At 40.9% G+C, this 10,913-nt stretch overlaps 1 protein-coding gene across 1 annotated transcript in view; it reads right to left on the bottom strand.

Moving 5' to 3' along the window:
* The window catches only part of LOC124721424 (kinesin-like protein KIF3B), a 153,247-nt gene extending 143,121 nt beyond the window's left edge, over positions 1-10,126 (bottom strand). The window contains exons 1-2 of the mRNA XM_047246399.1: positions 9,989-10,126; positions 6,729-6,777 (exon numbers count right to left, since the gene is read on the bottom strand). Coding sequence (XP_047102355.1) covers positions 6,729-6,743 — 15 coding nt within the window. The 5' untranslated portion in view covers positions 6,744-6,777; positions 9,989-10,126. The remainder of the gene's footprint in view (positions 1-6,728; positions 6,778-9,988) is intronic.
* Between the last annotated feature and the right edge of the window lie 787 nt (positions 10,127-10,913).

The following is a 10,913-nucleotide window of genomic DNA, read 5'->3' on the forward strand; positions in this document are numbered from 1 at the left end:
GTGGGAGCTACCACGAAGGTCATCATCCATTTCTCACTGAGCAGTGTTTGCAAGGAAAGGTGAGCATGAGAGGTCAATGCCAGTAGACAAACCTGTGGTGGTGCTGAACCGAGTGATGTGACCCACGTTCATCAATACATTGTTTTCAGTTTGTGTGAGATACTCAAGTACCCAACCCCTGGGGAAGTGGTGGTGTATCCGCATAGTGCACTGAGAGCATTAAAATCTACTAGAAGGAGAAAGGAACAGCACATTTCAGCAAAACACTTTTTGAGGATCTCACCATTTGGCGGCAGGTACACACAGCACACTGTGATAGTATCATGGACCTTCAGCCTGACAGCCACTGCTTATAGTATTGTGGTTATCGGCACAAGTGAGGAGTGGAATGTGTCCTTTAAGAACTCTCCTACCCCATCTTTCCTGTGGAGGTCATAGCCTTCAAGTATAGATGAGTCAGTATTTTTAAAATGAGTCTCTTGAAGTCGTACGCAGAAAGGTCTGTCCTGCATGAGAAATCTCAGTTCCTCCAAATGGGAGTCATCTTACTGTCATGGATTTAATTACCCCCATTTTTTGCTGCGATGGTGAGAGACAGGTAGACTGAGGGGGGAATGGAGGGGTTGCCTGTGTCTGGTGACGAGGCATCTAACTTCATGATGTCCTCCTCATTAATCAGACGTCAGTATGGCACTTGGGACAGCTTTTGACCCCAACAGCATGATACTTTCCCCACTCCTTTTCTGTTTGGGGTTGATGGAGACAGGGGAAGTTGAGAGCAGCTTTTTTTCGTGTCTCCTCTAGGCTCACTGTTAATGTTTTGCCTGTATATTGTGTTGTGGCTGTCTGTGCTATTTCTTCATGCTGTTCGCTTTCTACATCTCCATATTTATCCAAGTATAAGAGACCATTGTTATAAGGGGACCCCCACCCCTTTTTTTTTCAAGAGGCTTCCTGAGAAAAAATTATTTTTGACATACTCTGACTAATCAAAATTACGAACTGTTTTATTAATACACAGAGTATCTGCCTAAAAAGTTATTATACCTGTTCCGAATTTATGCAGTTTATGGTTGCCTACATTTTCATAAAACTATCTTTCTTTCTTTGTCTGAGCCTTGTCCCACAGTTACGCAGGGCCGGCCATGGTTAATCGGACATGGCATGGTAAGTGTAAGGGGTGGCCGGATGCCCTTCCTGCCGCCACCCCGTACCCCCCAGGAAGGAATTAGTGTAACCCAGCTGTCTGTGTCTAATGTAAGCCACGGATTAGTGCAAATGTGTTGCAAAGGTCTGCGAGTCGTGTAACTGAGGCGGAACGTGGCGACCAGCCTGGTATTCACCTAGGGGGTTGTGGAAAACCGCCTAAAAACCACATCCAGGCTGAACGGCACACCGGCCCGTCGTCGTTAATCCGCCGGGCGTATTCGATCCGGGGCGGGCGCGCCTATCCGAGTCCAGGAGCGTTAGCGCTCTCGGCTACCCTGGCGGGTTAGGTTTTCATAAAACAATGAGAAATAAAACAAAAAAAATGGTTTGCAGTAATTTGCAGACCGTTTTCTTTTCTAAATTTTTGCTTACTAACCCTGTCGCCTGTGGTGTCACTATTTTTAATAATAATAATAAAACAATAACAATAACGGCACAGCTGTGAAAAATTTCTTCGTTTCCACAAACATTTGGCTGTTACTTCCGAATATGTTGCAATTTCTGAGGTGGTTGTTACCGTGGGACCTGAAAAAACAGCTGTTTCTATCCGAATACATGTCGGATTTGTTTCTATACTGAGTTAAGAACGTTACCGTGTCGCCTGCTGCCATACGCATAGTCCGCCCGCCGCTCTCTCACTGACTGCGTACAACAGCTGCCACACCCTCTTTTGTTCCCGGCATATGTCACGGCGAGCGCCAACAACACTGTAGCACGAAACCAACAAGTACGCCACTGGCCCTAGCTAGACTTTTACAGTCTCCAGCAGAAGTGAATACTATTGTTGAGTATTAGCACAACTTTAAGTCACTTCAATTCCGACGACAAATGGATTCAGGTAAACTGCAGTTTACACATAGCAGATGTTGCTAAAATGTCAGTACACGGTACACATTCCCATAGTTGGCAACATGAGGTTAATTTGTTGACAGCTCATTAATCCCCTCGCCGTACTCGTCTAGTTCTCAGCGAAGTTCGTATCACTGTTCCTCATCCAACCTTTCCGCAGTGCCATGCTTGGACGACGATGAAACACGGACTACAATATCTTCTACTGTGCAAGTCATCTGTAACATGTGCAACTAATACATAAATAAAACACCGCAATCACGATTCTGTCCGATTCTCGAATTTTCGCTCGTCCCGTGATCTACTGACGTCTGTTGGTACTATCTCCACGAACGCTGTAATTTATTCTTTCAACAATTACAATCATTTTAATATGAATGATTTCATTTGTTAGACATTTCATTCTGGGTTAATTTTCCTTCTTGTTTCATTTGAATGTCAACACCACGATCTAAAGCTGATTAAAATCTGGTTACGTTTTTATCCAGTATTCTAGTACGTGAACGACGACCTAATTTCTCGTTTTCAACCCACTTAGTACATCATTACGGTCTCTCATAATCAAATAATATACAGGTCCGGATTCAGACTCAATGTTTTTTAAAGGACAACATTTCCCCTCTGAAATGTTTCCTTTACTTAAAAAGCAGTGTTAATGTTTGTACGCGGTATCCATGGGACATGTATGAGACTGACTGCAAACCCGTTCAAATACAACAGCTTGTATGATGGTAGAATTTAGAGCTAGGTGTTTCGCAAAATTGTCAAATTTTAAGTTAAGCAATACGTTGCCGTAGTGACTATGTAGTTCATGGTTTCTCGCGTATCCCTTGCACTGGCGCTACGTGAGTCAAATGTCACGAGATTGTTCGAGCAACGTTGATACTGTATTGCGCGCTCCGGCCTATCGGGAAATCTTGAACCTGTTCGAACGTGATTATCGTCAGTCCAGCCCTGCCCTTAACAATCCTTCAAAATACATCTGCACGTGACCTCACTATCTAAAACATCTGTTAATGAATGATGTCCCCTATGTACTCTATCGAACGTAAACAATATTCGTCTTTTAATCATGTAAATAAAGTACACGCATACTCCGCAAGCCCCAGTATCGTGCATGGCGGATTGTACTCTGTACCACCAACAGTCATTTTATTTCCTGCTCCACTCGCAAGAAAAAAAATGACTATGTATATGCCTCTACACGAGCCCTAATATATCTTCATGGTCCTTACGTGAAATGTGCGTTGGCTGCCTTAGGTACAGGATCTGCTGGTGGGTATTGTTTCAGGATGTCGTTTACATCAACGCGTCTACCTTCGCACCTGGTTTCTTCACAAAGGAAGCATAGGATGTGGCAAAGACAGGGGTTTTGTCGCCCTATATTCACTTAAGGCTTCCGCATAGGGATCCGCTTTGTCATTTTTACTTCCTGAATTTTAACGTTTCTCAGCAAAAACTGGGCAGTCTCGACTCCAGATGGAGTGACTCACAGAGCAGGTGATGCATATTGATGCACATAGGCAGTAAGTGCCAGATTCATGTACTGCCTTTTCACATTTTCTGCAAGTCGCTTCACCTCCTCAACTTCACACTGTGTGGCCAAATCACTGGCATTTGTAACACTAAATAGTGTAAGGTCTAACCCAAGTCAGAGGAACCCTACCATGATGTGTTCAGGTAGTGTTGGAGAACTGAAGGTCTCAAATAAAGGTGGCAGTCTTCCAATCTCTCCATTATTCCTCCTTGACCTTTGTTCCACACTGACTAACCCCCATTCTTGTTTCAGTTCCAAGACATCCATGTCCATAATATCATGGCACCTGAGTGCATCCTTGCTTGAGTTGTGCACCTCAAGAACTAGTGCCTTAGAAGTTCCATTTGTTTTGACCTGTTAGTTTCATCCAACGAGGAATCATTTCACAATCGGTTGACAGATTTTATGGTATCAGCAAGCCCTTCTAAACCTTTATAAACATAAAAGGGAATACTTTTCAAACAACCCCTCTCCCTCCTCTTTATCACTACAAACACATTCTGATTTATAAATTTGTGACACCAGTTACTAAACAAATTCACAGTATCAGGAGGACTAACCTCCTTTAGTCTCGTGCGAATACTCCCAGCCAGTCCACATATTGCATTGGGAGGGCTTTAGTTTTGTTGATTTGCAATGGTGTTCCAGTGAGCAGTTATAGATACGAACATGTCCAGACAGAGCGCCTGCTTGCTTGGGAAGCCTTTACAACCGAGGCACGGCAGGTTCCTGATAATGACTGTTCTGTCTCAACAGCCATGTGTCACATCAGTGAGCAGCACACCTTGAGATTGAAAGTTTTTCATACATGTTTTTATCATCTTTGTGATCTATTCAGTTAAGCTTAGATCACTGTTCCCTGTGACACACAATATTTCAACGTCGTACCACATGGTGGTTGCTAAAGCATGCCCAGAGCTTACAGTTTATGGAGGACTGGTGGTACTCACCAGCCCCAACTGAGGAAACGCAGTTTTGCCAAACCCTACCCAGCAAGCAAATGAACACCACTCCAAGATGTTCGCCATTAACAATGACCCAAGGGACGTACATAGTTTTATTGAATATAACATGGATGTTATGATCATTACCACTCGCCTATCAATGACAACTGATTTCAAACCCAACAGAACTTACTGCTACTAGTGTATTCAAGTTCATCTCAATCAGTTTCCACGTGAACAATATGAACTGCATACAATATACTTTTGGAGTTGGGTAGATCACAAAAGCCATTGCTCACAGCAGCATATAAAGCTGCATGTCTTCAATGGGGCAAACAACATAGAAATCTGAAAATAGCTGACTGGAGGCTTATGATGTGACCAGACTAATCTTAGTGTTGACACTCTTCAAATGATGCAGCCTAGCTGTGGACACACGTATCTTCCAAGATAACAGCCATATTCAAAGGGCTTCATTCATATGGTCCTGGCCTGAAGAACACTCAAGCAACCTACCACAGCTTGATTTGCCCACTACATCACCTGTTCCTAACACCATAGAAAACATATGGGACTATTAGGAACAACATGTGAAATGTAGAAATCAACATCCCTGCAATTTGAAAGCTTCAGCTAGATATGGCGTATCAGTACCTACGGAAATTTGTGGATGCCCTTTCTTGCAGAACTGAGGCTATAACTGAGTGTTACACAGTATTAGTGTGGTGTTTTCTGAGTAAGACTAATTTCGTTGTCCTCTTTTGTCCTGTAGACTTGTAATGACAAAAAACAATAGTTCCCTCAACTGGTAATGAAAGCATCACAAGCCCAGTAGAGATGCACCTATAGATGCACAGATAAGTGAAATTTTCACTAGTAATAATGACTGGTTCACAGTAAATGGACAATCATTTGACTCAGAAAATAATACAGAACCTTTAATTCTTCAGTTATTCATTGATAACAATAGATGACAAAAATGAAACACATGAAACTTGGTATTCAAAATTCTCAACACTTAATTCAGGGTGTGCTGTAGGGTGACTGATGTGGTTGAAAATGAACACACTTTGTATGCACTGATCTCAGTGTAAATGCTTTTATTGTTCCAATATGACTGGTTTCAACAGTCTTATGATATCATCTGATATTAAGGAACTTGTTATAAAATTGCCATGTTATATTACATGAAGCCAAAACAAAGAGCACTCCCCACCTATACATACGTCTTGATAAAAATTCAGTTGATAAACTGCGCACAGACGATAAAATCCTCTGTCATCCATGCATGTTTGTGGCGAACATGATTCTCACAGTCTTGCCCCTCAGCATACATTTTATCATCTACGTGTATTTTATTATCTACAGAATTTTTACCAAGACATATATAATGGGGAGTGCCTTTTATGTCTGACTTCATATAATATAACATTGTAATTTTATAACAAGTTTCATAAAATCAGATAATGGCAACTTAAGACAGTTGAAACCAGTCATCTTGGAACAATACAAGGGTCTACACTGATCAAAGTGTACGAAAAGTGTTCATTTTCAACTTAAACCGGAACACAGCTTCTCTGGTATACAATATCTAGCCCTACAGGTATTGTCTAAATTATAGTGGTTTCACTGATATTTTCTTTCTATCAGCTGCACTCTCAGCAAAACTAGCTCATCGCAAGCCAAAATTAAATAAACAACTACTTCCAAGCAGATCAAAACCGTATGCCAGACCAAGACTTGAACTTGTGACCTTTGCCTCTCGCCGGCAAGTGCTCTACCAACTGAGCTACCCAAGCACAACTCATGACCCAGCCTAGCTTTACTTCCACCAGTACGTCTCCTACCTTCCAAACTTCACAGAAGTTCTCCGGTGAAACCTGTAGGCCTGACAATCCTGGAAGAAAGGATACATTGGAGACATGGTTTAGCTATGCCCACGCAGTTTTGATCTGCCAAGAAGTTCCATATCAGCGCACATTGCACTGCAAAATGAAAATTTCATTCTACTTCTAGACACTGAAAACGTGATCCTCTTCAAATGATTTATCTAGAACTCTACTCTCTCCAATATTAAATAAATATTGCAACAAGAAGTGAGGCCATGCAACAAATGAAAGAAGCAATACCCTTACAAAAGCATAACAAAACTATTCATTATGTGCCACCTGCATTAACTTTTCACTTACTGTGTATTTCTCCATATTTATTATATACTGATGGGGCACAACCGCTCATCTGAAATTCAGAAAATTCCAATTAAATAGAACTACACCTGTTACACCAAAAATATAAATGAACACTACAGGTAAACAATGAATGATTGCCAAATATATTTGTATCACTTTGGCACTGCACATGATGAAAAATTAAGAAGAATGAAATCAAATGTCCTGCAAAAAGGTCAATACTTATATGGAGAACACATTCACTCCTACATTAAGGAAAAAATTCACTTTGCTCAGAAATACAGGGCAATATGTGTCATGCACATCAGGACAAGTATATCTAGCCCATTATGACAGTACAACAGATGATCTAGTGGATAACATGGGAATCTACATGAGGTGGATACTTCTGTCATCATATAAGACTAGAAAATTGTAGCCAAATGCAGGAAGTTCTGCAGACGATTGGCATTTGCTGCATAGAGAGGCAGCAAGTTTCAACATAAACAAACAGGTGTGAATAGTCATTATTGTTCACTCATAAAATTTGCAGTCAGTCACTAGAAACAGTAACAGCTGCACAAACTGCAACAAGGGCAAAGAAAAATAGAATGATTGCATAAAACTACTTGTAGGAAAAGCAGATGCCCAACTGTACTCTGTTGGAAGACTGAAAGAATCAAGTAGCTTATAAATTTGTCACTTGACCGATTCTGGACTGTTGCTTCTCAGTATGGGACCCATATTAGACAAGATAAATAAAGACAATCTGGCAAAGAGCTTTTTTTATTAGAAAGAATGGGAGCACAAGTTGAAGCTAGTCGACAGAAGCGTCCGATCCCACGCGTCGGCTTTGACCCGTGACTTAAGGGTGTTGTCGTGTGTGACGTCATGACGGCGCGGAGTTTGGTTTGAGTGTGGCTGTCTCCAGTTCTGTTTTATCTTATTTTATTTACTTTTCTGATCTGTTCGTTCTATCTCGTGAGATTTTTTTAAATTTAAAAACACTTATTACTTATTTTAATTATCTGTTTCCTAGAATTTCTGTTTTAGTTTATTATATTTATCTTTCTGATCTGTTCGTTCTATCCGGTGAGATTTTTTTTTTAAAAGACGAAAAACACTAATCAGCTACTGAAGCATCTTTTATCTTCTATGGGTTGCAGGGGTTACGACCCCTGGGGAGGTGGGTGGGTATTCATGCATGGCTGTCTTCACTTACACGTTGTAGCTACGCAAGGCGTCTAAATTTGTTTATATTTAGTTTGCCCCCCACCCAAAACACCCCATTTCCCGCGCTTGTCCCGTTAGTGTCATTAGGCTTCTTGTGGAAAGTGTGTGTGTTTGTTTTTGTTTCCGCCATATTTGTGACGTCATGGGTCAAAGCAGACGGGTGGGATCGGACGCTTCCGTATTTCCGTTGAAGCAGCATCAAAAGCTTCTGTTAACCCAAAATTCTCATCCACCTCGATGGCAGATGCTAAAAGAGAGGTGCTGTGTTTTGCCAACAGGCTTAGTGTTAAAATTCAGGGTGTGCAATCCAGTAAGTGTTAGGCAATATATTAGTTCTTACTGCAGACATCTGAGAACCTGGCCATGATGGTTCAATCAGAGAAATTCAGACTCATGTTAGGGTTTAGTGCTAACTGTTTTTCATGCTATCTTTTCATAAAAGAAACAGGAAAGGAAAGGAGAAAGGGGTATGGAGTGGAGGAGCATTAAGTAACAGTGGTATCCATGATACCTGAATATGGCTTGTGGAATACAGGTGCTACAACTTGTGAACAAGAACATGACTGTAACCACAACAAAGATATGTGTAACAATCAGAAAAACATCATATTTGTTAAAGCACAAAATTATTGATGTGTGCCACAATGCCAATATTCATTTCTAAACAGCAACTCTGATTTCTTTATAAAGAAATACTTACGTAGCCGCTGCAGAGAAAAGCCACTGCAACTAATTTATTAAATTTATCATGTTTTCCAGTTTTGTTCCTATGATCACTTGTGTGTTCCTGTCATGCTGTTGATGCTGTAAAGCACAGATGTATCTGTATTTTCTGACAAGATTTTGAAGCCTACTCTTATGTAAGGATTCATTACAGTGAAAGAAATTGGCAACTGGATCTTGGTAATGAGTGACATTGGTAATTTCAACAGGCTGGCTTTTTCCCTGCTAGTGTCATCTTTGCTAACAAATAAAAAGCTATTAAATTGTCCTACATGAGTATCTACGATTTCCACAATGTAGAGTCGCTCCCACTGACATGATAAAATTACAAGTGGCATTTCAGAACCATGCTATGTTTGACCTAAAAGTGATTGAAGGGTGCAACTAAAATCTGGGCAGACACACAGAGATCTGATGCCTGCTCATCTAGAATGTAAGTCATAATTTCACTCAACGATGATTCCATCTTAACATTTGATGAAGCAAACTAAAAATCCCCCCCCCCCTCCTCCGGCAATTCAGTTTAGTTTTGTATTATTTTCAAAGAAATGATATTAAAGAGCGACAACAGTGTTCAACAATGGAGTAAAAATGGGCAATTGCATCAAACTTACTACGAAAGGTAACGTCTGCAACTGTGTAGTTAAACACTGGTGATGACAATCAGCCATGCATTTCACATAGGAAAAAGTTCGTGTACGTAACCAAGTCTGGCGGAGAACCTGTAACTACAATGAACCTGCCTTGTCTTTGACAGCCGGTTTACATCTATGGGTCGCCAGGTTTCCGAGAATGATTATACGGATCCATTCCTAGTTTCTAATTCGAACGTACAATTTATCAAGGCCATATACAACAGGCAGTGAACAAATTTGGTCTTTCTATGCTACAGGCGGCTGCCTCTTATTAGATATGCAATGAGCACAGCTGACATTCAACGGCAAAAAGTATCAAATGCCACATTCGCGTGGGGGGCATATTTACTCGAGACATTTCGGGATATCACCAAATCAGTTGGTGCAAGATATACAAGAATACTCAAGTGACGCGCCGAAAATGAGTTTTTAACAAATATGTCACACAAAAAAGCCAAAATGGCTCTATTTCTAAGATCTCTCAAAATAAAAACGCAATCAGTTATAGGGCATACGAGTTTGAAGAGAGCTTATAAGGATAGTCACACTACAGTAGCAATAAATAAGCGATACTGCCTACAATGCGATGAAATTTGTAATGACGCTTAGCAGTCGACTTCTTGAATGTTAAATTACAATGTACAAAGGAGGTCCATGTACACTCATTGAACGTCAGTAAAACGCACATACCCATTTGAACGGTGTCTCAACCCCGACGTTTCCTTCACATGCCTTTCCGATTTTTTGCAAAAATATTCATCTCCTAACACATTCAGTTTTCCTTCGTTAAACTTTCTGTCAATAACCAAACAGACACCAAAGACTTCCCAAACGGATCTGCAGAGATAACACACTCACCGAGTGGTGTCTTTTAATATAAAGTTAATCAATTCCCTATTTATTAGGGATTATTATATCAATAATATGTCCAGGTGCGATTAGATCACTAGGGCGCGTTGTGCAGGGTAAGCAATTTACAAATTTGTCATGATGTGATCTTTCCAAGCCAAATGGGCTAGCCGGCTATTACGACGTGGTCTCTGGTAAGGCCCATCCACACGCAACGATGTATGTACGCAGATATTTGCGCAAATTTCTGTGCATGCTGTAGATGGTTGCAGATGTGGTGTATAGACACGACCGAAGCCGTAGCCTATGGGATATAAAGCCTGCAACAACTAACAGGTAGACCGCGTGACGTCACGAAGTCCCTTAGGATTCCAGTGCAGGATTCATGCGTTCAGTAAGCATTTAGCAACAGTCTGAGCTTTCCTTGAATTGTTTTGAGACTTGCGTATCTTCATATTAGGAAACAGGCCACAAACTGATGGAAATACTACGTAAGTAGCTACAAACACTCATTACTTAATCATGAGTAGTATGTTTTTCTTGCTGCTGGAAAAGATATATCGGTCTAGTGCCTGCTGTGCCATTGCACCACAACAAGATATTGACAAACTAACAGGAGAAAATGTTCGGCTCAACTACACAAGAACACGTGTGGTACATAAAAACAGACCTGTCACAGCTAAAGAATAGCCAAATACTATAATGACATGATGTACCAATTTAGACCTGTGACAGGTTTTGGTTGGCGGCCTAGGACACAGCCAAA

This window comes from Schistocerca piceifrons, chromosome X (assembly GCF_021461385.2).
Source record: "Schistocerca piceifrons isolate TAMUIC-IGC-003096 chromosome X, iqSchPice1.1, whole genome shotgun sequence".
In the NCBI taxonomy this organism is placed as follows: Eukaryota; Metazoa; Arthropoda; class Insecta; order Orthoptera; family Acrididae; genus Schistocerca; species Schistocerca piceifrons.